General features: G+C 39.7%; 1 protein-coding gene across 11 annotated transcripts in view; it reads right to left on the reverse strand.

The window, feature by feature from the left end:
* Positions 1–1,940: 1,940 nt before the first annotated feature.
* The window catches only part of LOC108399309 (WASH complex subunit 2C-like), a 65,764-nt gene continuing 40,524 nt past the window's right edge, over positions 1,941–27,180 (reverse strand). For 2 of the 11 annotated variants that reach the window (XM_073241204.1, XM_073241202.1), the window contains 12 exons: positions 26,955–27,089; positions 25,049–25,218; positions 20,658–20,760; positions 11,532–11,711; positions 9,627–9,752; positions 9,424–9,504; positions 8,741–8,863; positions 7,706–7,768; positions 7,139–7,351; positions 4,886–5,500; positions 3,912–4,089; positions 1,941–2,290 (listed from right to left, as the gene is read on the reverse strand). In XM_073241204.1, coding sequence (XP_073097305.1) covers positions 2,151–2,290; positions 3,912–4,089; positions 4,886–5,500; positions 7,139–7,351; positions 7,706–7,768; positions 8,741–8,863; positions 9,424–9,504; positions 9,627–9,752; positions 11,532–11,711; positions 20,658–20,760; positions 25,049–25,218; positions 26,955–27,089 — 2,127 coding nt within the window. In that variant the 3' untranslated portion in view covers positions 1,941–2,150. The other 9 variants (XM_073241203.1, XM_073241208.1, XM_073241206.1 and 6 more) reach the window with 9 other exon arrangements.

Here is a 27,180-nt window from a genome sequence, read left to right on the forward strand (position 1 = left end):
CCATCCCCCAATTTATCTCCACAATTCAACGAACTATTGAGCATACACGAAGGTTTATGATGAGGCATAGGGTTTTCATTCGTCTTTAGGCTCTCTTCCACTGTTCCTTCTTAAACTCCAACATTGAATAGACTGCAGCCCCTTGAAGACGGATATGATTATCTTTTCATACTAGACTCTAAAAGTGCCTGTGATGAACTGGATCTTACTTAATCAAAAATTTTCTCAACCTACCTCCCCACTTGTCAGGGATGACTGAGAGCATGGGGGCTTTGGAGTCTGGTAGATGAATTTAAAGCCTTGGGTTCCAACACTGGATGCTCTGTTACTTTGGCCAAATTATTCTTTCTCATTATCATCATCTACCATTTTTCAAGTATTTGATAGTTAACAAGGGACTTTGCATATTCTCTCCCATCACATTCTTGCAAGGTTGGTACTGAAACCCCTCCTGGACACGGAAGGAAACAGACACTAAGAGAGGTAAAACAATTTGCGTATTCTCAATAAACTCAAGCGGGAGAAACAGATTTAAATCTAGGTCTCAATAAAAAAATCCAAACTTCTTCCACTATTCTGCACTGCTTCCAGATTTTTGCCTTATCTATAAATTGAGGCCATTACCTATCTGGTAGAGTTATACAGACCAAATAAACGGCAAAGTGCCTACAATAGGACCATTTAGTTCCCTCCTACTTCCAAACCTCTCAAAATAGCAATTGGCATATTTTCTGACTCAATTGTCTCTTAAATTCCCTGGAATCAATCTTAATGGTGGACCATTAGATTCTATCACTCCAAAAAATAAGCAACATGTTTAACAAGTGCTTCTGAGTCAGCCCCACAGTAGGCCCAGACTTGAAGCAGAAAACTATATACACAAGTAACCTAGCAGACAGAAGGTAGGTGGACAAAAGGGACAGGGAAAAGGAGTAGGCAACTAGTAAGCACCCACCTCTGCCATCAAGTCGCTCTCCTAGCACACAGTAGGGCAAACAGCTGATCTGTGAGAGCTGTACAAATTCTTTTGACTCTTGAGCATGAACAACTCCCAGTTCAATCTTAAAAGTGCCCAAAGAAGTCGGCGGTTTTAGGACTGGTGAAACCAACTGGGCCTGCCTACAAAGTTTGTGCCATGGTATAGATTGAATACTCAGCACGAAGATGGCACAGCATAGGAAACACAGACTGGAGAGGGTGGGGGGGAGCAGTCATCCACAGGCTAGTGGCTACCACACTGGACAGAACAGTTACAGAACACTCCCATCAATGTAGAGTTCTATGGAACAGTGCTGCTCCAGGAGCTGACATTTCCACCCTCAGCACTTCTCCCCCTACCATTACATGGGTTCACTCTGCTTCTTTCACAAAATAATGCAAAGCTCCAAGGAATGGCAATGGATGCCTTAGAGCAAGGGTCAGCATAGTGTTTCTGTAAAGGGCCAGGGAGAAAATGTATCTTAGGCTTTGTGGGCTATCCACTGTCACAACTATTTAACCTCTAGTATTGCAGGTAGGGTGAAAACAGCCATAAATAATATGTAAATGAATGGATATAATGTGTTCCAATAAAACTTTATTTACAAAAAAAGACAGTAGAAAGCCATAATTTACCAGACCTGGCATCAGTGAAACTGTACAGGCATCTTCAGAATACAGTGGAATCAGAGGAAATCCCCCTCTCCTATTTGCAAAGAATCGTGAAGTATATAACCTTACATCCTCTTCCTTTATTACTTGTCCAGGCTCTGACTAAGCTCGGGCTCCCATCCAGGTTAGAAAGACTCCTGGCCATTTGTATGGCATCTTCTACCTCTAGGATTCCCTGCCCACCCATGAAAGGCACAAATATATTTATTCTTCAACATGCCCTAAATCATACTGTGATCCTCCCAAGACTAATTAAAATATAGTTTAAAGGGGAGAAAACAACAAAAAAATCACAACAACATCGTGAAACATTTATTTTTGTTTTGCAGTATTAGGCCATGATTAAAACCACTGCAGAAAAATACAAAGTACATTGGATAAGAGGTAAGCTAGCTGTTTCAGTATTTGCTTATATAATTCAGTTAAGACAATGGGCAACTAAGATAGCATCATTAACTCAAAGATGTAGCTGAAGGGTTAGATATGATATCCTGTTCATTCTACTGGCCTCCAAAAGCGTTCAAGGGATCATCAAATATGTTTGACACCTTCTGTTCAGATTTTAGTTCAGGCACTGCCTGTGAGGATCGACTTTTCGGTTTGGTTGTCTTAGCCTGGACACCAGAGGAGAATATGTCATCTTTAAAAAGAAAAAGAGATGTGAATAGGCAAGAAAATGAGTGCTTTTAAGGTGCATCTACACAAACCACCAACGACTCAAGTCTGGTAACAGTATGGGACACCGAAAAACACTATGATAGATCCAAGCCTCCTAGATTTTGGTCCTGGCTCTGCAACTAATTAAGTTTTATGATCACATACCAGTCACAGGTTCTTTCTGAGCACAATTTTCTCAGCTACAAAGGTATATATGTACATATGCAAGAGAGGGAAAGGGAAAAGAAAACAATCTCCAATCCACTCCAACTTTATGATATGTAACATTGTACTTCATTCTACATTCTTTTCCCATTGGATTTTAAGAGCAATAAAAGTAAGCAAAGGGAAATTCAAAATAGGAGTTGCCCTCTTTTAGAATAAATGCATCAGTCTGAGGTATATCAACGCAAGTGGTATGAATGTAAGCCTTGATGACTCCATTCCTGTTTAGTGTTCCACTGACTCCAGTGTTTCATGGTTCATCTTAGTAATGTTCCTAACCCAGTAATGTTACTGCTAGGATTCTATCCTAGATATCAGCATGTTTAAGTAAAGATATATACACACAGATGTTAAGGACCACAGCATTATCTGTAATAGAGAACACTCGGAAATAATCTTATTTTGGAAAAAATAAATATATATTATATGTATACAAATGTATGTTAGTATCACAGTGCCTGAAAGGATACATACCAAACTTGAAATAATGGTTACCACTCGGGGTTTTCACTTTTACATTTCTCAAATAGTATTAATCTATTAAAACAGGCATGGATTACGTTTTTTATAATTAAAAAAATGAAGTTTCTTCTGCAACCCAGGTGATGGGAAGTACATGGAGACAAAGCACAAAGTTCGCGTGGGAACAGACCCAGTGTGGCCCTGCAACACCAGCTTTCTCCCAGTTGACCCCCAGATCAACCCCTGGAGGAGGAAGGGGAGAAGTAGTAAATGAGTATTTGGCCCCAGCTCAAGCCCTGTCTACTGACTAAGGACATACCAGAAGCTGTACATTTAGGTTTACAGGACATTTGGCTTGGCCCTTAGTAAAGTAGTTACACCATGGAGAGAAAGTAAGTATGTTTACACACAGAGATCTTTGGTGAGATGCAATGTATGAGTTATAACCTGCTTTCCTATATAGTCCTGCTCTCCTGCACTGCTCCTCCATTCTCTAAACCACTGATGCTCACTCTCCTGTTAGGACTCTGACTCAATCAAATACCTCACACCCGAGACAGCCACCTCAATCTACTTTAGCCTGCGGGGTAGTTTCTGGTCTCCTTTCATAATCAGAGTGTTCAGGTTTGTCACAGGTAATTGGCAGTGGGTGTACTAAGATACAAACTAAGTTATACTTAAAAGATCAAATTCTGCCCCTTCAAATTCCTTAATGTCCATCATACCCAAGTTTTTTCACCAAAATGACTAATCCATTCACTTGTCCATCCTCAGCCTAACTCAGGGTTAGATAGCATGCCAAAGGAAACCCACTGGGGAGCACTGTCCAGGCAAGGGCCAAGACAAAGGTAGCAGGAGAAATAATCAAGTCACTGAATGAATGACTTTCTATGTCATATGAAGACAACCAAACTTACCCATATCATCAGCAAATATAGACTTGGCTTCCACTTTCTTTTTGGACTTTTCTTTTGGTTTTATAGTTAAGTCAGCAAAGATGTCAATATTATCATCAAACAAGTTAGATTCAAATGTTCTTTCCTTCTCTCTTGTCTTTTGTGAGGGTTTAATTGCTTCTGTAGCAAATATATCATCCTTGTAAAGCCAAAAAATGAAACAATTTTAAATTTAAAAAAAATTTGATTTAACTGCCCCCTCAGCCTGGAATGCACTATTTCAGGATCTCTGCCAGCCCTGGTCCTTCTCAGGCCTGTCTCAGCTCAAACGCCAGCTCTGCGGAACGGCCTTCTCTACCACTCCACATGCAGGAGCTCCTCCCATCCCTATTGGTCATTCTTGTCCCAAGGCCTTGGATTGTTTTCTTTATGACACTTAACTTTGTCTGAAAACTTCTTATTTATCTGTGGCCCAGCCTGTAGCCCCCGCTCCTCCCTAAGAACTCTGAGGAGCACAGTGCCGGTTCTCGTTCTCCCTGTGCCCGTTTCTGGATGCTCAGTGAACCCCCGCCAGAGAGTACCTGACCACTGAAGGCCTTACCGCTGCACTAAATTGTCAGCCCCAGCCAGGGCCTGTTTTCCCACAAACCTGAGGTTCAACTCTCAAGCTGTACCAATAGTGGTTTAAATATGTCAGAGTGGCATGCCAAGGAAGTTGCACTGACATTCTGGTAAAAACGACAAAAACCAAGACCTGTACCAGTGGTTATGGCTAACCAGGAACTACCCCCTACATGAAACAAAATACTACTTCTAGGTAAGTTTCAGAGTTATTAATAAGAAAACCTTATTGTAGTTACAAAGCAAATAGTGATCAGACAGCAATGAAACAAGCTTAATGCAATCTTAATTATGCAAATGTAATGTACATTAATGTCATCAAATAAGCCAATATATATAGAACAAGCACAAAACATATTTTTATGTCTTATTACCTCAAAAATATCTTGCGATTTTGAGATGACATCCTGCTGATGGTTGGATTTTGACTCATTTTTCTTACCCTTCTGGTCTCTAAAGAGATCATCCTCATCTTCCAGGAGAGGGAAGGGATTTGTTTTCTTTGCTGGTTTTGGTGTAACAGACTGAAAGAGATCATCATCACTGCCTGCCTCACCTAGAGCAGGAAACACGGAGCTCTTTTCTTTACTTCCTCCTGGAAGTGTAGATAGGCTCTCTGCTGCCTTCACCAAGACTGTTTTTCTCCCAGTGGACTGAGAACCAGGGCCCTTGGAAAAAATGTCTTCAGAATCAAAAATATCATCCTTACAAGGCTGACCCAATGATTTTGCAAAGGAGTTTCCATCCATTCCAAGCACGGGAACACCTGCCCAAGGTGGAGTAGCAGTTGCCACAGCTTCCTCAGAGTCTTTTCCACCAGCTGTTCTGGGCTGTGGCTGACAGCCTTCTGGTGAAATGGTGCCATCTGCCAATTGTGCAACAGATCTTCTGGGGACACTCACGTCCTCAGCCTCACTGGACTCCTGGGCAGCCAACCGCCGAGCCGTGCGGGTCTGTGGTCTGCGCTTCCCTCTGACTTTGACTCGGCTCTGCAATGGCAAAAACCAAATGTTGATCTGATGATTTAAAAAAAAAGTTTTCAAAGCAAATATAGCAAATAATTAGCAATTCAAAATATGATATCTGGTCCACTTTAATCAAGATACTAAGACACAGAAGAGGTTATTTCTTAAAAGATTTCCAAAGGAATTTAATCGCTTCTAGGACTCGAAAGCTAAGTCGTTCTTGATCCTTTCGTGTTATCCATTTTTTCAGTCTCCTGAGGGGAAATTTCTGTTCAATTTCATACAAAAGGCTTCATCTACTGCGGGAGCCCTGCAAAGCAGGCATGTTGGTACTGTGTCCGACAACCCTCCCTGGAGCCCTACTCTGCCCTTCGATTTAAATGTGAGTATCTTTCAAAACAAGAAAGAATCAGAGGGAATGCTGATACTAATCTTTACTAAAGGGTCTAGCCTAAACTCAGGCTCCAGGAGCAGGGAGATATAAGAGAATAAAGGAAGAGAGGTGATCTAAGGTGCTATGCTCTTTCTTTCAAGTCAACAAACCCTAATTAAAATGTTAAATATTTCACATAAAAATTGTGGCTTAGAAATCATAACTTTTAATATAACCTTAAAATACAGTCACTTTTTAGCCATTAAACACAATGTCTGTGATAATTTCCAGAATACACAATCAAGTAATTCTGAGAAGGTAAAAAGTACTCTGGGCAAAGTACTTGACTGTATTTGCCTATTTCAAGGAAATTTCACAAATAATTTTAAGAAGCAGCCAACTTAAATTTAACCAAAATAAATAAATAAGTTAACAAAGAATATATGTAACAAAAGGAAGGCTCTTTTATTTTTCATGGAAAACAGGTTTGGAAACCTGAAATGAATGTATTTTCCAGGGTCATCCTAGGTGCTGCTGCTTGCTCAGAGATCAGCTGAAACTTCCTAGAGAAGGAAGACTGGGTAAATAAAAGAGAACCAACTAAAAGGAAAGCAAAACCTCAAAGAGCTCACAGTCCACCTGGCACAAGACCACAGCCTCTGAAACAGTGTGATGGACTGCCTGAACCAGGCAAAGATTGCCATGGGATCTCAGAGGACAGAACCCAGGACAAGGAGGCAGAAGAGACAGTTAAGTGTGAGCAGAGCTGTCCGTGAGGAGGAGTGTTCCTGACAGGGGAAGCAGCCAGGCTGGTGGCAGCAGCAGGCAGGGAAATGTGAGTGCAGGGAATGGTGCCTGATATGACTGGAGTTTAGCCTCGCCGTATGGGGCGACTGGTGGGAAAGTTGGATGCTTTGGTTAGCATGGATTATAAAAGGCTTTAATATCAAACTGAGGAGCTCAAACTCAAATGGGCAGTGAGAGACCATCAGAGAGGGACATGATCTGCTCTGTGTTTAGAAGCCTTTCAAGTGGCAGTGCAGGAGAGCCTGGAGGTAGTGGGACTTCAGTGTGGCTACTGATCAGGATGTAAATCAAACAAATGAGAAAGTAGACAGAGAGTTAGGGAGGTGGAAGGAGGACAGAAAAGATGAAGGAAAGATCAGATGCCTCCTTCATATGGGGAGTTAAGGTCAGCCTAATGTGTGTAACTGATGGACTAGGAAGAAACATACAAGTTGTTCTGGTTAAAAAAAAGGGAAGCAAGCAAGCAGAGGTGGTTGCATCACCTTGTTTGCACTGTGTAGAGTGTCTGCCTGAGCTGGAAGATCAAAACTCACACCGGCCTCCCCACTTCCAGAAAGAGTGGGCATACTTCCCAAACTGTGGGTCCTCCCAGGTTCAGATGAAGGGAAAGCCAATTCTGGCAAAACAGGCCTTGTTCCAGAGATCTGGGGAGTCACTGCAGGCAGCAATGCTGCTGGATGAATCGTTAAATCTGCCTAAAGAAGAAAAATGACACTTTTTCTGTATGTTTTCTTAAACACAGCAATCTGTTCTTATTACTATGACACACAATGAGAGACTCAGTGTACATAACGTATAATACAAGAGGAGAAAGAGACATGCAGGATAGTTTCCTGATCTAGTCTTAGAACTAAAACAGAAGGCTACCTGTACCCACCACTTGGACCAAAGAAAGGACATTACAGACAGCACACAAGCAGCAACAACTAGAAGGTGGGGAAGAGATGAGAACATGCCTGGCAGCAGAGCAGCTGACATAAGCAAAAACCCCAAAAAGTTTACAGATGCCACAAGGCAGGCAATGAAGATTCCAGACATGGTATAATTACTTGTATTTTCCAGATCCGAGGGGATGGCTCTTTGGTTTTAAATGGAACGGGATCTGGTAAGCCCTGCGTGAAATTACATTCAGTTAAAAACCCATTGGGGAAATAGAAAATGTTCCTTGGATTAAATTTATGCCTGTAAATAAATGTGTCATGGAGGAAAGCTGTCACTTTCTGTAGTTCTCTAATGGGAAAGGCATTCAGATGTCTCCTGGGGCCTCACAACATTTCACTGACATCACTTCACTTATGTATGCCTCCTTATCCACTGGGCAAGTAGAAGGCTGTCAGACTTCACAGAATAAAGGGAGATGGAGACCATGAATAGGATTCCTAAGACTCTTAGGGTATCAGAGCACCAAAATCTGACCAGCTGGGGAAATTATCATGCTGGGAATCTCACATGGCAAATATTATAGAGCACACAGAAATTCACACACAGCCTAATGCACTGGTTCTAGAAGCCAAAGCAGCTGAGACTTAGGACAAATCACTGGGTATGTGCTTGTCCTAGAGCCTTGCTGTCAGAGCTCAGGACACTGAGGCCTCAGTGAGACATCCAGGGGCAGCAGCCAGCTGGACCCAGTACTCACTCTCCAGTTCTGGGCTGCCTTCAGGAAGCACTCCACAGAGAAGACTGCTAAGGATGGACGCCTATCAGCAATGATCTCAGGAGCGGTAACAGAAGGGGAACCAAGAAACGGGATGTAACTGATATTTAATTCTAGGTAAAACAAAGGGAGAGCCAGGGTTTCTGGTGGGAAGAAGGTTCTTCACCATACCTCAACTTTATCTTGGAATCAAATGGAAGTACTTCAAAAAATTATTAGTAAGCACAGATTCATAGGACTGGAGTGTGGAATGAGGAGGGGAGAGATGAGCAGGGTTGAAAAATACAGTCAAGGAAAAGAGGTCATCCTAGTCGCTGTTTCTCCCTTAATTAAGAGAACTCTGAATACCCTTGGGCCTGCATGATGGAGTTATTCTATACTGGGATGCAAACAATAGCCATAAGTCCTTAAAGAGATCGGTTCTAACCTGAGGTGTTTCCAGTTTCCATTCGCTTTTTTCTTTGATACCTTGAGTGGACTCAAGATGTTTCTCATTCTTAAAAGAGGAAATAGAGTGGTCTTTTTTCACTACCTTCTTCTTTTCAGGTATCTTTAAAGAAAAAGAATACCAAAAGTCTGTCAAGTATCTTAGAAATTTTAAAGGAAAGTCATATTGCAAAAAAAGGCCCTAGCTTCTGAGTTTTAAAAGTCACTTCTCAAATGAAGGTTTTGAACCAACCCAAAGGCGGCTTTTCAGAAATATCATTCTAAAGACTGACTTTCTTAGGAGCCCTCTCTATGATAAAAATAAAACAGAACTTATAAAATCTACTGGGCAGGGGGAAAAAGGTGACATACACAAGCTAACACTCAGATTTAAGGTTCTGCACCTGAAAGGCATGAATAGTTAGTCACCATACTGTATGCACTGGTCTTTCAATAAGCAACTTAAAAACCAAACAAAACACAGTAAGAGAACGTGGGTTAGTTAATGCTTTACTGTTAGGGAACTTAAGAAGGGGACAATACGAACAATACATTATCTGCCTTTCATTTACTTGTAAGCACCACAATTCCGTGTATTTTCCTTAACCGTGTAACTGGACATTAATTTCCTTTGCCAGAAATCTTTCCACTTCTCCCCCAGTATTGAGAATAAAAGGCTGGTACCAAAGGCTTCAACTTGGCAGAGCTGAACAGATCGTCATCTTCATCATCCCCAAAAAGGCTTCCAACACTTGGCTCTAAGAACTAGAGTATAAACTCAAATTCAACATCCAAACCAAAACAAATTACAAAGAACAAGGTGAGCAGCTGAGATAATTTCTAATACAATAGCAAAGCCACGATGTGGAGAACCATTTGTAACTGACCCTGGTTTTTTTGGTGCTGGAGAAAAGGTCAGCATTGGGGTCACTGTCCTGGAGCTTGTGACTGAAAAGGAGTTCTTCATCCTGAAAGACACCTGTGCTTTTGGGCCAGGCATCAGGATCGGAGCCCTGGGAGAAAGAGGGATGTTCTAAGGATTTACCTTATGAGGATCACACACAGATGTAAAGATGAAACAACAACGCAGCTTTGTTTATAATGGCTAAAGGTTGGACACAGCCTAAGTCCTAACCAGAAAGGAGTGACACACTAATATGATAGAATATTACAGAACTAACAAAAATAGGGGAGAACGTATTTATAAGTACAGTAACATAAACATAATCTGGAAAGATCATTGTTCAACTTTTGTGTAGCATCTCAATGTTTTATTTTAAAAACAATCCATTAGTTCCACAGTGAGAAACATTTTATGGGTAAAAACACACAAACTTAAACAAGTTCTCTCCATTTCATTCCCAAAGGGAAGAAAAGACTTAATACCAGAAACTACATGGTGGTCCAGCATGTATCCCCCTAACCTGTCAGCATCGAAGTCCAAAGAACTGCAGAGGTATGACTGGCCAACCTTCCCCTATGCCCATCCACCTCTTATCCCACTACCTTCAGATTCCAAACAAGTTCTATTGGTTTACTAAGACATCTGACATTTGAAAGTTACTGTTCACATTACTTGGTTTGACACTATAATGCCCCAGACTTTATATTCTAAAATTCTCCCTTTTTTCTTCTTTGCTATCACACCCTCAGATTAAAACAAAACTCACTTTAGACAAAATGTGTCACATTAAAAATTAACTAATAATTATTGTTGATTATAAATAAAAACAGTGTAACATAGCAACTACATTTGTAAGTTTCACAACTATGAAAATCATAGTACAAAATCATACACAGTAAGAGACTGGAAGAAAATAGAGCAAATTATTCATATTCACTCAATGTAGTCCTCATTTATAAACAGGGTTATACTATTTATGTAATAAAAAAATTCTTTAAACATTTCCTTATAGAAATCAACATGGACTATATCCTCAGCTTGATTTAGAAAAAGCACTGGTACCCTATGGCCTACCACCTGTTGTTGTTGTTTAGTATCTCAATTGGGTATTATTCACAGTCCAAAAAACTCTATTTAAAAGTGTATACTTTAATGATTTTTTAGTATATTCATAGCTGTGCAAATACCATCACAATCCAAGTTCAGAACATTCTCATCACCCCAGAAAGATCTCCCAAACCTATTTATTAGTAATCACTCTCCGTTCCTGTCTGCCCCTTTCCCTACACCCAGGCAACCACTGATCTATTTTCTATCTCTATAGATTTGTCTATCAGGACATTTTAAATAAATGGAATCATACCATATATGTCTTTCATCACTGGCTTCTTTGATTCAGCATGTGTTGTCAAGGTTCATCCATGTTATAAATAATTATTTTTAATGCCTAATAATATTGTATAGTAACACCACATCAGTTAATGAACATTTATTTAAACTGTTTCCACCTTTAGGCTATTTTGAATAATGCTGTTGGAAACATTAAAGTTTTTGTATGAATGTATATTTTCATTTCTTGCATACATACCTAGTAGTGGAACTGCAAGGTCATGTAGTGACTCTTATGTTTAACAATATGAGGAACCACCAAACTGTCTTCCAAAGTGGCTGCAGCATCTTACATTCCCAAGAGCAATGAATGAGGAAGGTTCTAGTTTCTCCACATCCTCACTAACACTTGGCTAATATCAAAAAGTCTACAAGTGTTGATGAGGATGTTGAGAAACTGGAACCTTCAATTCTTCAGCAACTCACATGAGAGAACTAAAATCATGAAATGAGATTCTTTTATTCTTTCAAAACTTGAACTGTACTACTTTTTGCTCACCATTCCTATTCTCTTTGGTACTTGGATGCTGCTCTGATCCTCTGTTTTATCCTCTTCCTCATCATATAGGCTAAGAACAGTTTTGGTTCTATTTTTGGTTCCTTTGTCCAATGGGGAAGATGAAGAAAGTAAATCAGAATGCTTGGCTGCTTCCTGAGAAGAGAGAGTCAAAGGTCCTTCCTAAAAATGGAAATAATAAGGAAAAACTATGTATCACCTGGAAATACAAATTCTATTGTGGGGCCTCCCAAGCTCTTCATTAATTCAGTAACTGCCACATGCATGTTTCGGGGCTCTACAGCTAATCACATCTGCTCCCAGGTAACAAAACCCTGAGCTAGTTCTTCATTGGCTGCTCCAATAAAGAGTCCTGTACAGATAATTCATAGACAAAAATAATTTTTCCTAACAGTTAAAAGCCATGGGTCCCTCCTTCCTACCATTATATATATACAAACACTGATACACACAGGTTGCTCAAGAACTATAATTTCTATGTCATAAAGACAACACAAATGCCAGTTATTGGGAGAGGATCATGTATTTCCTAGTATTTAACTAATACATAAGTCTCTAAGAGAAACCTAACTGACAAAATCAGACACTTAAATTTTGAAAGGCTTACACTGCATTATGCAATTATAAGAATCTCTAAAATAATCTAAGATGCAGCATTTATTCATTCCACAAGAAGTATATCACATTTCAGGCAAGATGCCACTGATTTAAGAACCCCTATTACTATATGAACCACTAAGGACAAAAAAAAACAACTCTCAATTACCATGCCACTGATCTCAAGAGGTGTATCCTACTTTCAGAGTGGTTAAACTGTAGGAAAAACAAGCTCCTTTGAAGAGATATAATTTTTCAAGTGCCTACTATCTGCAAAGTAATATGCTAAGTAGTACAGATACAATGGTGAACAAAACAAACCTGGCCCCCATCTTCACAGTGCTTATACTCTAGCAGAGAGATGGTAGCACAGGAGAGCACAAGTGTGGGCTGGGTTACCACTGGGGTAAGCCAGGGGCTTCTGGACACAGAAAAGGTCCTCATGAAAACTTGGGCAAGACAAGGTCACACAATAATAAAATACAGCATTTCTATCACTGTAGCCCCACAGAGCCTCAAACAGTAAAAGGATATGCAATGTTCTTCACAGGCCCTAGAAGAGAGATTAAACCTAAGTTGCTGAACACAAAGAATAAAAGGAAAGTTAGAAAATAAGAAAAGGTTTATAGAAACAGGAGGTGATCACTGTTCCCAGATGTAGCCAGAAGCCTTATCCACAGCCTTATGCCATCTCTTGCAGATGACAGATCACCATGGAAAAGAAAGCTAATGTTTCAGAGGAAAGAGAAATATCACTTTACTTTGTAATTCACAATATAAAAAAGAGCTAAACTGATTACAAATCAGGGGGATCTCAAGATGGTGGCGTGAGTAGGGTGGCAGAAATCTCTTCCCAAAACCATATATATTTTGAAAATACAGCAAATACAACTATTCCTAAAAGAGAGACCAGAAGATACAGTACAACAGCCAAACTACATCTACATCTGTGAGAACTCAGCATCTCACAAAAAGGGTAAGATACAAAGCTGTGACATGGTGGGACTTGAGCACTCCCTCCACCCAAACTCAACGGTGGGAGGAAAAGAATCAGAGGAGGGAGAGAGTTGAAGCACAGGACTGCTAAATAACCAGCCCTTGTAATCTGCACCAGGAGCACAGACACACAGCACAAGGTATACTAGATATTAGAGAAATGGAAAAGTAAAATCTGAGATGGAGACTGCAAGTGGGTCCCCACAGCTGGCTCCCTGGGGACAAAAGAAAAGCCAGCTTTAAATGTCTTGAAGGGACAAGAGTTTAACAGGTGGACAAAATCGTCCCAGCAGGCTAGAAACTTAAGGAACTTCAGGTGCCCTAAACCCCTAGGGGATAATGCAGCTCTGAAGCCCCTCAAGGCTATAAGCAGCCTGCCATTCATTCTCCCCCACCAGCACTAGAAGCAAGCCAGATGACCTGCCACGGCTGTGGACCAGCCAGGAAGCAGCCCCACCCACAACAACCACACAGAGTCTTCTCCCGAAGCGCAGCTAACCGGTCCAGACCCAGAGGCTGCCGCCAACAAGCAGCTGCCAGGCACAGGTAGAGGAAGCTGGAAGTTCCAGAAAGCACGAAGGGGTGCCCTTCTCGCAAGAGAACAAACCTGGTGTGTCTGTGACACCCCGCAGTGCCCTAGGCTATCCCAAGGGCCACCCCGCCCACAGCAGCACAGGGGATTAACCCAGAGACTGCTACCTGTGTGCAGGTAACCAGCACAGGTAGCAGAGAAGAGCAAGGTGACCAGCAAGCAGGAAAGGACTTTGTTCTCCTAGCTGACACATGCGCCACTGGCCGGCGAACACTTCTATTGCCATGAAAAGGCAGAAGAACCTGGTCCAGTCCAAAATCACTCAAACAACACCAGAAAGAGGGCCTGGCATGATAAATATAAACAATCTTCCTGAAAAAGAATTCAAAATACAAGTCATAACCATGCAGATAGAGCTACAGAGAATTATGCAAGATGTACGGGATAAAGTACGGAGGGAGAAAACAGAAATGAAACAATGACCAGAAGGACTTAAGAGCAGACTGGATGAGGTGCAAGAGACTGTTAATGGAATAACAACCAGAGAACAGTAATACAGAGGAGCTGAGGCAGAGAGAGATAGAAGGATCCCTAGGAATGAGAATAATAAGAGAACTGTGTGACCAATCCAAATGGAACAATATTCGCATAATAGGGGTACCAGAAGAAGGAGAGAGAGAAAAAGGGATAGAAAGTGTCTTTGAAGAAATGGTTGCTGACAGCTTCCCCAAACTGGGGAAGGAAATAGTCTCTCAGACCATGGAAGCCCACAGATGCCCCAACAGAAGGGACCCAAGGAGAACACCACCAAGACATACAATAATTAAAATGGCAAAGACCAAAGACAAGAACAGGGTATTAAAGGCAGACAGAGAGAGAAAAAAGATCACCTACAAAGGAAAACCCACCAGCCTATTATCAGACTTCTCAATGAAAACCTTACAGGTCAGAAGAGAATGGCATGATATATTTAATGCAATGAAAACAGAAGGGCCTTGAACCAAGAATGGGTCCAGCAACACTATCATTTAAATTTGAAGGGGGGATTAAATAATTTCCAGATAAGCAAAACTTAAGGGAATTTACCTCCCACAAACTACCACAACAGGGTATGTTAAAGGGACTGCTCTAGATGGAAGCACTCCTAAGGCTAAATAGATGTCACCAGAGAAAATAAAACCACAGCAAAGAAAGCAGGGGAACCAAATACTAACTGAAGGCAAAAAAATAAAATCAGCTATCCACAAAAGCAGTCAAGGGAAACACAAAAGAGTACAGAATAAAACACCTAACATATAAAGAGTGGAGTAGGAAGAAGAAGGGAGAGAAATGAAGAATCATCAGAATGTGTTTATAATAGCTCAATAAGTGAGTTAAGTTAGACAGTAAGAGAGTAAAGAAGCTAACCTTGAACCTTTGGTAACCACGATCCAAAGCATGCAATGACAATAAGTACATATCTATTGATAATCACCCTAAATATAAATGGACTGAATGTACCAATCAAAAGACACAGAGTAATACAATGGATAAAAAAGTAAGACCCATCTACATGCTGCTTACAAAAGACTCATCTCAAACCCAAAGACATACAAAGACTAAAAGTGAAGGGATGGAAAAAGATATTTCATGCAAACAATAGGGAGAAAAAAGCAGGTGTTGCAGTACTTGTATCAGACAAAATAGACTTCAAAACAAAGAGAGTCACAAGAGATAAAGAAGGACATGACATAATGATAAAGGGGTCAGTCCAACAAGAGGATATAACCATTATAAATATCTATGCACCCAACACAGGAGCACCAACATATGTGAAACAAATACTAACAGAATTAAAGGAGGAAATAGAATGCAATGCATTCATTTTAGGAGACTTCAACACACCACTCAATCCAAAGAACTGATCCACCAGACAGAAAATAAGTAAGGACACAGAGGCACTGAATAACACTAGAACACATGGACCTAACAGACATCTACAGATCTCTACACCCAAAAGCAGCAGGATACACATTCTTCTCAAGTGCACATGAACACATTCCAGAGTAGATGACATACTAGGCCACAAAAAGAGACTCAGTAAATTCAAAAAGATTGAAATTCTACCAACCAACTTCTCAGATCACAAAGGTATAAAAATAAAAATAAATTGTACAAAGAAAACAAAAAGGGTCACAAACACATGGAGGCTTAACAACATGCTCCTAAATAATCAGTGTATCAATGAACAAATTAAAATGGAGATAGAACAATATATGAGACAAATAAAAACAGCACAAAGCCCCAACTTCTGTGAGATGACGCGAAGGCAGTCTAAAGAGGAAAGTATATAGCAATCACGACCTATTTAAGGAAGGAAGAACAATCCTAAATGAACAGTTTAAAGTCACAATTATTGAAACTGGAAAAAGAAGAACAAATGAGGCCCAAAGTCAGCAGGAGGGACATAATAAAGATCAGAGAAGAAATAAATAAAATTGAGAAGAATAAAACAATGGGAAAAAAATCAATGAAACCAAGAGCTGCTTCTTTGAGAAAATAAACAAAATACATAAGCCCCTCTCCAGACTTATTAAGAGAAAAAGAAAATCTACACACAAAAACAGAATCAGATATAAGAAAGGAAAAATCACGACGTACCCCACAGAAAAACAAAGAATTATTAGAGAATACTATGAGACTCTATGTGCTAACAAACTGGAAAACCTAGAAGAAATGGACATCTTCCTAGAAAAATACAACCTTCCAAGATTGACCAAGGAAGAAATAGAAAATCTAAATAGACCAATTACCAGCACAAAACTGAATCAGTAAATCAAAAATCTACCCAAGAACAAAACCCCCAGACCAGATGGATTCACCGCTGAATTTTATCAGACATATAGAGAAGACCTAATACCCATCTTCTTCAAAGTCTTCCAGAGAGTAGAGGAGGGAATACTTCCAAACTCATTCTATGAAGCCAGCATCACACTAACACCAAAACCAGGCAAAGACACCACCAAATAAGAAAATTACAGACCAATACCCTGATAAAAATAGATGCAAAAATACTCAACAAAATATTAGCAAACCAAATTCAAAAATACATCAAGAGGATCATACACAGTGACCAAGTGGGACTCATCTCAGGGATGCAAGGATGGTACAACATTCGAAAATCCATCAACATCATCCACCACATCAACAAAAAGGACAAAAACCACATGATCTTCTCCATAGATGCTGAAAAAGCATTCAACAAAATTCACCATCCATTCTTGATAAAAACTCTCAACAAAATGGGTATAGAGGGCAACTACCTCAATATAATAAATGCAATATATGACAAACACACCACCAACATCATACTTAACAGCAAGAAGCGGAAAGCTTTTCACCTAAGATCGGGAACAAGACAGGGATGCCCACTCTTCCCCACTGTTATTCAACATAGTACTGGAGGTCCCAGCCATGGCAATTAGACAAAACAAAGAAATACAAGGAATCCAGATTGGTTAAGAAGAGGTCAAACTGTCACTATTTGCAGATGACATGATACTGTATGTAAAATACCCTAAAGACTCCACTCCAAAACTACTAGAACTAATATCTGAATTCAGCAAAGTTGCAGGATACAAACTTACTACACAGAAATCTGTTGCATTCCTATACACTAACAATGAACTAGCAAAAAGAGAAATCAGGAAAAAAATTCGATTCACAATTGCATCAAAATAAACTTAACCAAGGAATAAACTTAACCAAGGAAGTGAAAGACCTACACCCTGAAAAGTACAAGACACTCTTAAGAGAAATTAAAGAGGTCACTAACAAATGGAAGCTCATCCCATGCTCTTGCCTAGGAAGAATTAATATTGTCAAAATGGCCATATCCTGCCTAAAGCATTCTACAGATTTAATGCAATCCCTATCAAAATACCAACAGCACTCTTCAACAAACTGGAACAAATAGTACTAAAATTCGTATGGAACCACAAAAGACCCCAAATAGCCAAAGCAATCCTGAGAAGGAAGAATAAAGCAAGGGGATCTCACTTCCCAACTTCAAGCTCTACTACAAAGCCACCATAATCAAGACAATTTCTACTGGCACAAGAACAGACCCACAGACCAGTGGAACAGAATAGAGAGTGCAGATATTAACCCAAACATATATGGTCAATTAATATATGATAAAGGAGCCATGGATATACACTGGGGAAATGAGAGCCTCTTCAACAGCTGGTGTTGGCAAAACTGGACAGCTACATGTAAAACAATGAAACTGGATCATTCATTGTCTAACCCCATACACAAAAGTAAACTTGAAAAAGGATCAAAGACCTGAATGTAAGTCATGAAACCAGAAAACTCTTAGAAAAAAACATAAGCAAAAATCTCTTGGACATAAACATGAGTGACTTTTTCATGAACATATCTCCCCAGGCAAGGGAAACAAAAGCAAGAATGAACTCATGGGACTGCATCAAACTAAAAAGCTTCTGTACAGGAAAGGATACCATCAGTAGGACAATAAAACGTCCTACAGTATAGGAGAATATATTCATAAATGACAGATCTGATAAAGGGTTGACACCCAAAATATATAAAGAGCTCACACAACTCCACAAACAAAAAGCAAATAATCCAAGAAAAATGGGCACATGATCTGAATAGGCACTTCTTCAAAGAAGAAATTCAGATGGCCAACAGACACATAAAAAGATGCTCCACATCATTAATCATCAGAGAAATGCAAATTAAAACCACAATGAGATATCACTTCACACCAGTTAGGATGGCCAACATCCAAAAGACAAACAACAACAAATGTTGGCGACAATGTGGAGAAAGGGGAATCCCCCTACACTGCTGGTGGGAATGTAAACTAGTTCAACCATTGTGGAAAGCAGTATGGAGGTTTCTCAAAAAGCTCAAAATAGAAATACCATTTGACCCAGGAATTTCACTCTGATGAATTTACCCTAAGAATGCAGGAGCCCAGTTTGAAAAAGACATATGCACCCCTATGTTTATCGCAGCACTATTTACAATAGCCAAAAAATGGAAGCAACCTAAGTGTCCATCAGTAGATGAATGGATAAAGAAGATGTGGTACATATACACAATGGAATGTTATTCAGCCATAAGAAGAAAACAAATTCTACCATTTGCAACAACATGGACGGAGCTAGAGGGTATTATGCTCAGTGAAATAAGCCAGGTGGAGAAAGACAAGTATCAAATGATTTCACTCATCTGTGCAGTATAACAGGAAAGAAAAAACTGAAGGAACAAAACAGCAGCAGACTCACAGATCCCAAGAATGGACTAACAGTTACCAAAGGGAAAGGGACTGGGGAGGATGGGTGGGAAAGGAGGGATAAGGGGGAAAACAGGGCATTACATTAGCACACATAATGTAGGAGGGTGGGGACATGGGAAGGCAGTATATACAGAGAAGACAAGTAATGATTCTATAGCATCTTACTAAGCTGACGGATAGTGACTGTAATGGGGTATGTGGGAGGGACTTGATAATAGGGGAAGTCTAGTGACCATAATGTTGTTCAAGTAATTGTACATTAACGATATCAAAATAAATAAATAAGCAACCAAACAAACAAATAAATAAATAAGACGTCTGTGTCTTACACTGTAATTTAAAATAAACTTTAAAAATAAAATATTTAGTAGGTATAGAAGAAGAACCAAGTATCTGTCTCTAGAAACAGGAAGTTCTGGGTTCTTTTACTGCCATATGCCTCCTTCATTGTACACAAGGAGAAGCCAGGTCCCTAGGGACACACAGGTTTCAGGAATGTGGTCACCCATCACCACAGTGGGAGAGTGAGATTCTTCCTCAAGCTTGGGGATAGGAGTTGCAATTTTGGATTCTGTGGCTGTTTCAATGTGAGAAGTTTCCCTGGGGGCTCATACATCCTTCCCTGTCTTGCAGGGCTTTCTGCCCTCATCCATGCCAAACTGGAGTGGTCTCAAGTTGGGTCGGAAGACCATCACAGCAGGCTGTGAGCTGGCTGGATTCTTGGCCTTTTAGGCTAACCCAGCACAGGTAAAGAGGTCTCCATGGGGCCTAGCCTAGAAAGTTCACTGTTAGCAACTGCCAGTTGGCAATAAAAAAGTGCTTGGCCTCACTGTTCTATGTGCACATACTTCAGGAATGTGCCGGGGATGGATTAATGACAGACCATAAAGAAAGCTTCCAGTGTGTCTAGGTTCCAGACAACCATTACGTTAATGACACCTTCCTCTCATTCTCTAATACTCATGACATAACATGAGATTGCTATGTTTTAGCTTAGGTAACTGTGGTAGCAATGCCATTTAGAGAAAATCACTGGAAGGACATTAAAACCACAGAGCCACTGATTAACTCCTTTTTTCTTATCACATATATTAATTTTTTTAAAAACTTTAACTGTGGTAAAAAACACATAATATAAATTTTTCCATCTTAACCATTTGAGCATATAGATCAGTGGTGTTAAGAATAATGGCACTGTTATGCAACCATCTCCAGAATTATCTTGCAAAACTGAAACTCTTTCATCAAACAGCTCCCCATTTCCCCCTGCTGCTACCCTGGCAACCACCATTCTACTTTCTGTCTCTGAATTTGCTCCAGGTACTTCATGTAAGTGGAATCATATAGTATTTGCCTTTTTGTGCTGGCTTATGTCATTCAGTATAATGTGCTCAAGGTTGATCCATGTGGTAGCACGTGTCAGAATTTCCTTCCATTGGTACTCTGCCCCCCGAAGACTATACCTGACACTGAATGGGCGGCAGACACAGAGGAGTCCTTTTCTCCACACTTTTTTATGTGTGCTTCATCTGTAAAATACCACTAACCAGAAGATCTTTCTAAAACTAGGAAAACAAGTTTTCCAAGGTCAGGTTTTAGGAGCTGATTCAGGGAGTATCACTATTCTGTAACACCACCTCAAGGATGTTTCCTGGGCCTAAGAGGTTAAGAATACCTTTGTTGCAGGAGGAACAGATGCAGGAGGAGAGCCAAACAGAGAACTTCCACTATCGGGATCCTCTTCGAAGAGCAGTGATACTCTCTGGGTCTTCCTTTGGCTACACAAACAGATGAAAGACCAAAATAAAGGCAAATAGGATTAAAAAAAATACAGTATTGTTTCTAGGTCACACCTCTACGAACCCACCTGCCACTAAAATACCCGAGCTATCAGCTGACCTTATACAACTGAAAGCAAGTAAGAAAAACCTTTTGAGGTTGGTGCGATTTGTGCCTAGCAAGTCATCAGCCTCTGTCCCCCACCCTTATGTAGAAGAGCTAAGGCCCTCCTCAACCTGGCCCTTGTTAGTTATTTCTGACTCGGTGTGGGTGCACTAGCTGTTTGCTTTCAGAGGCACACGACACTGCTAGCACTCTCTCTCACCACTTCTTAGGGCACAGGAAGAAACAGAGAACATGAGCGCCTATTTCCAAAGTGGTCAGAAGGCAGCTGTCAAAAGATCACAGGGCCAGGGCCTGCTTTGGGCTGTGACCTGGTACCTCCTTGGCCACCTAATCCTGTCTTTCTAAGCATCCCCCTCCTTTCCCTTCAAACCCCAAATCCAGCCCTTTCCATCCCCACCAGACAAACCTCTCAGAGCTGGAAAAGCAGAACTCATTTCCCTGTTCATCACATCACTACACACCCAGCTCCTACCCCATGTTGGGCAACCAGAGCCGAAATGCGGTCACAGCTCTCCTCACCACCTTCCTCTAGCCTGTCTTCACCTACCTCCTTACCTGGGATTCTGGCAGGCCCCTACACACAAGGTGCTCAATAAATGCCAGAACAACTATTCATCAGTACATCATCAGGAACAGAAATAATATGAAAGTGAAAAAACACAGGGAGGCTTAGCACTGGACTGGTTTTTACTATATGATAAGGAATCATACAACTAACATAGTAGGGAATTACTGAAGTAATAAAAACTTCAAAATCATTTTCAGCTAGGAAAAAAGCACAGTAATAGTAAGTCACTTTAGTAAATTGTTCACCATATCCATCTACTTCTATTAGAAATTATAATTAACAAGGCAAAATCTATGTAACTTCTTTGTTAGCTTAATATTGATGTCTATCTACATCTTAAAAAAAAACAAAAAAACTAAGGATCAACCAAACAGTTGAGTGCACTTACACTGAACACATACACTAAAGGACAGTTACAAACTACGTCTGCACTTTGAAAAACTTATTAAAGGAAAGAGCCAATTTGTAACGGCACAGTAAGGTGCTACCTAGTATGCCTTTAAGGACATATGCCAATACAGAGTTACACAAATGATAACCAAAATATCCGACTACTAGGTGATGAAGATCACAAAGTATTAATGACTATATCAGATGCCTGAAGAGTGCCGAACACCTCATAAAGCAGCTATAGCAGAAAATCTAACTCATCATCTTCCGAACAAGAATTTCTAAACAAACTAACCAACCAAAACCCCCGAGAACAACCCACAAGACATCTGGTGACTGATTCTGAAGGTAAGCTACTAGAGAAAAGCTAGTTAGCTCTCTGGACAAAGTTACATAAAAGACTACAATCCTTACCCTCGGCCTCATTCCCTAACTCTCAGCTACTGCTGGTTAATTGGGGGCTTCCCGTGGAGACCTGTCCTCAGGAAACAGTGCTTGTTCAGTGAGCTACAGTATTTCTCATTATAAGTAACAGGTTAAGTATTCTGATTTATTTAAAAGGTACAGAGAAAATGATAATAGAGTCTATGGGTCTAAACCAGGCATTTTTGAGAGTGAAAGGGAAAGTTATTAATAATCATCCTGGAATGAAAGGAACAAAGCAGGGCTGCCAGGCAAGCCAGGGCATTTGAATGCCTTGTTAAGATATTATTTCACAACTTCATTAGGGTCATAAAGCTTCTTTCTTTTTTTAGAATGGTTGTGAGATATAATTTACATGCCATAAATCTTACACTTTTATAAAAGTGTACAATTCACCGATTTTTAGTATATTCAGAGTTGAGCATCTATCACCATAATCTAAGTTCACAGTATTTCCAAAACCCAAAATGAAACCCTACCTGTTAACATTCACTCCCAATTCTCCTTTCCCCTCAGCCTCAGGCAAACACTAATCTACTTTCTGTGGCTATGGATTTATCTGTCTGGACATTATATACCAATGGACTCATACATGTGGTCTTCTGTGACTGGCTTCTTTCAATTAACACAGTATCTTCAAGGTTCATCAATGTTGTGGCATGTCTCAATACTTTGTTCCTTCTCATTGTACGGGCAGAATACATTTTGTTTATTGTTTCATCAGTTGATGGGCTTTTCAGTTACTATATACAATGCTGTGATGAACATTCATGTGCAAGTTTTTGTGTGGACAGGTTTTCATTTTTCTTGACCTATACCTAAAAATGAAGTTAAGTCCTATGGTAACTCCAGGTTTAACTTTTTAAGGAACAACTGTTTCCCAAAGTGGCTACACCATTTTACATTCCCCCAGCAATGTATGAAGGTTCCTCCACATCATTCCTCACATTTGTTAGTGTCTAAAAATTGTAAAAGCAATTTTAGAGAATCTGATGAGAGTTAGGAATTATTTACTCAGAAAAATGCCCATACACAAAACTTTACAGACAACTTTAAAACCAACTAGAAATGGAATAAATCTGGAGCAGAGAAAGCATTAATGAAAGCTAAGTATTGGGTGTAGCTGGTATTGGAACCTCCAAGTGAGACGTTTCCAGATCTCTAAACTATTGACCATGTGTGCATGGTAGGGGGCAAAGGGAGGCAGGGCACATATGTAACGTAAGTTCTACACAACCTAGAAAATGCTCAAGTGCAACACGATCACAGATGAGGGGCATATACAGAGGGAATTATTTTTGCTCTAGACTTTGACTTTTTCTTCTCTCTCACCTGTCTTTTAGGTCAAGAAAGGATTCTTATAAGAGAGGGCTTAAACTGAGTCTTGAAGGAAGCTGGTCAGGTAAGAAGGAAGAAGGGCATGTCTCAGGAGAGAGAGTGCAAGAAAAATAAAGGAATGAAATGTTATTTCCTCTGCAGTCATGATGATAAATGGTAACATGTTAAGTGACTGCAATCTAACAGTTGTGCTAAGCATTTCCCGTTTTTTGGATTTCATTTAATCCTCTCAATGATCCTATGTGAGAAGTACTATTATTATTTTTGTGTAACTGATGAGAAAACTCAGGCCCAGAGAACTTTGGTAACTTGCCCAAGGTTATTGTTATTCAGAAAGGAATTGGCAGGGCCAGAATTTATCATAGGCAAAAGATATACTCAAGGGTAAAGTCACCAGGGCCTAAAAGAAACGGTGAGATTTTAAATGATTACCATATTTAGAGACAGAAATATGAGGTACTTTTGAGTCTATCAAATCAAAATTAAGGCTTAATTGCACCAACCCACAGGATTTATATGTCCCATCAATTACCTCTTTATGGTACTATCATTCAGTTGAATTCCACAGTAATCATTTAAAGCTCTTGAGGAAAAAGTACACATATTCTGTATTTGCAAGGGAATTATTCTAGATGCACAGCTAATCTGGCAGCATGTTACACCAACCACAGCTTATGTTCAGACTACACATCCTGCTGGCTTCAGGCCAAGTGTTAATGTGAATCGCTAACACTTACCAGCAACTGGTGGGATAAACACAGCACTGTAGAAAACCATTCTCCTAACAGGATGTGTATCAAAGCTGAGGGTATTTCTGTTCAAATGACAAACTTACATACTCTCACCCACACTTTGCATTCTTTAGGATTTCCCAGAGGAAAAACAAACAAAAGACAACAAATTATACTTAAATCTCTAACAAACTAAGAAAGATGGTATTTTAGGGTTAAAGAGAAAAAAGTTAGGCAGAAGAAATTAGGTAAGGATCCCACAACAAAAAACAATGCCCAGTATCGGGGAAGGACACCTTACAAGTGAAAATCAACATATTTATTTTTATGACTACTGGGTAATGAGTGATTATCATGTCACCCCAAGTAACTGCACCTTGTGAATCAAATACATCTGACACTTGGACAACATGGCATTTAGGGGCATGTTGTCATCTGTTCCACAGCTGAAAATCCACACATAACCTTTAACTCCCCCCAAACTTAACCACTAACAGCCTACTGTTGACCAGGTCTCACAGACAACACAAACACTCAATTAACACATATTCTGTATTACTACATGTATTATATACTGTAGTCTTATAATAATATCTAAGTGGATCCACAGCAGTTCAAACCTGTGTTGTTTAAGGGTCAACTGTACCTTTATACTTGTTACCACAGACACTGAGACACTGATTAAATCACTTCTTTCCATGACTAGCTCACCTGTCCTTAGCAATAACAAACAGGTCATCTTCATCATCGTCCTCAAACAGGCTGGTCTTTTTCACAGCCTTGGCCTCCTGGACCTGGGTGGTCCCAGAGTCCCGAAGTTCTCCTTTAGACCTATTATCAGATGATGAGTTGGTCTGTGAATCAGTAATATTCCACTGGTCCTTAAAATATAAAATATATGTTAAAATCCAGTAGTAATTTAGACTAAGGAACCTGGGAAGTAAAATAACATTCATCATTAAACAAAGTTGTATTTAAACTAAGCATTAAATTAAGTACATTACTCTTGAAGAAAGCTGACGTCCATGACTTCTTTGAAGTCAAATCTAGACAGCTGGGTTCTCTAGCCTCAAAGACATTCTCTTACTTTTCTCCTCCACTGCCTGCCACAATGTTTCCCCCCTCTATGGTTCTGTTGTGTGTTAGGATAAGGGAAGTTATCTACTTTAGGGGATTGAAAATTAATTTTAGAGGGAAATGAGAAGGAAGAGTGTTGAAAAAAAATTAACACTTGGAGGAAAGTGATATTTTAATTTAAAAACCTCAAAGCAGGTTGGAAAAAATGTGTAAAAACCTCATGTAAATGAAGCTGCTAGTGACCTTTTTTAACCACAAGTCTGAATCTGGCCTTTAGAAAGTATTTAAGGGAAACCCCACCTGGCTATGCTCACCCCTTCATATCAAGTAACTCTTGAGCGCTTGCCAAGTGGTCCTTTGGTCTCTAGAGTCTAGGGCTTCAGAAATCAAAGTGGGGTCCACAGGAAACACCTTGGGTTATGTAGAATCTCAGATTTCACCCCAACTTTCTGAATCAGAACCTGCATTTGTAACAGGATGCCCAGGTGACTTCTCCACACTTTTTGGTTTGGGAAATGTTTCTCTAGAACAGTGACACTCAACAGTGACTACATGCTAGAATCTCTGACAGAGTTTTAGGAAATTCCAATGATAGACCATACCCAAATTAAATAATTCAGAATATCTACTGATGGAATCCAGTATCACTACTCTTTAAAGTTCTACAGGTGATTCCAATGGGCAGCCAAGGTTGAGAGTCACTGATGAAGACCCTGGGTTACCTTCACTTGGCCAATACTGTTGCTCCTGGCTTTGGCAAATGTTTTTACTTTCCCTGAACCACAGTAATACTACGGTAGGAAAACGTCCTACCATGATGACGGGCCATTACTACAGGGAGAATCAACAACTACCAACAATGCTAAGAATAAAAAAAAAAGGAAAATCCATGATAAATTCATACATTTGAGTAGAAAAAAACAAATTACGTTTTATAATTTTAAGTTGCTTTTCATAAAAAACATTAACATACCTATGGTTTATCTATCTACACCATACCCTCATAACTTGCCTATGATATTAAAATAAAGAGTAATTATAATAATGAAGATTTTTAATGCTTAGAGTTTTTAATATTATGTATGAAGTCTTTTTCTGTATAGCTCAATCTGAACAGCAGATAAATTATATTCACCACTGGCTCTGCTTATATGTATGTAGATATAGCAAATGGATCAAGACTCATAAAAAAGGAGTTCAATTTGCAAAAGCATACATACACCTACGTCTAGCTATAGTTTTTAACTAAACACAGTGATCATTTAACAAGTTAAAATAAGGCCTAACTCATTTGATTAGTATATATTATAATTTCAGGGACATATTTTATTCCTAACCATTTTGAAAAGATTAATCTTTTAAGTTAGTATATTAAGTACCTTTCTTCAAAAAAACAACAAGTCCTGTGAACATACAAGTCTTTGGTGACTGAACTTCACTTGATGTAAAAAAGATAGAAAAAGAAAATGTTTAGGATAGCTTTAACTCCTAAATCCCATCAAACTATCTTACTCTTTTCCAGGAGAAACTGTCAACCCACCTCCTCATCATCACTGCTGAACAATAAGGCAGATGCTTTTTTTCTAGAGGGCTCAGAGGATTTTGATTTCTCTTGACTCTGAGTTAGTAGAGATGATGTCTGTTTCTTACCAGCTGTAGTCCCAAAAAGATTATCCTAAAAAACAAATGGCAAAATGTTCATACACTTAAAACTTCATACACATGAAACTAAGGGTCTAAGACAGTCTCTCAGATCAGACTGTTTT

The sequence above is a fragment of the Manis javanica genome, chromosome 7, assembly GCF_040802235.1.
Source record: "Manis javanica isolate MJ-LG chromosome 7, MJ_LKY, whole genome shotgun sequence".
Taxonomy (NCBI): Eukaryota; Metazoa; Chordata; class Mammalia; order Pholidota; family Manidae; genus Manis; species Manis javanica.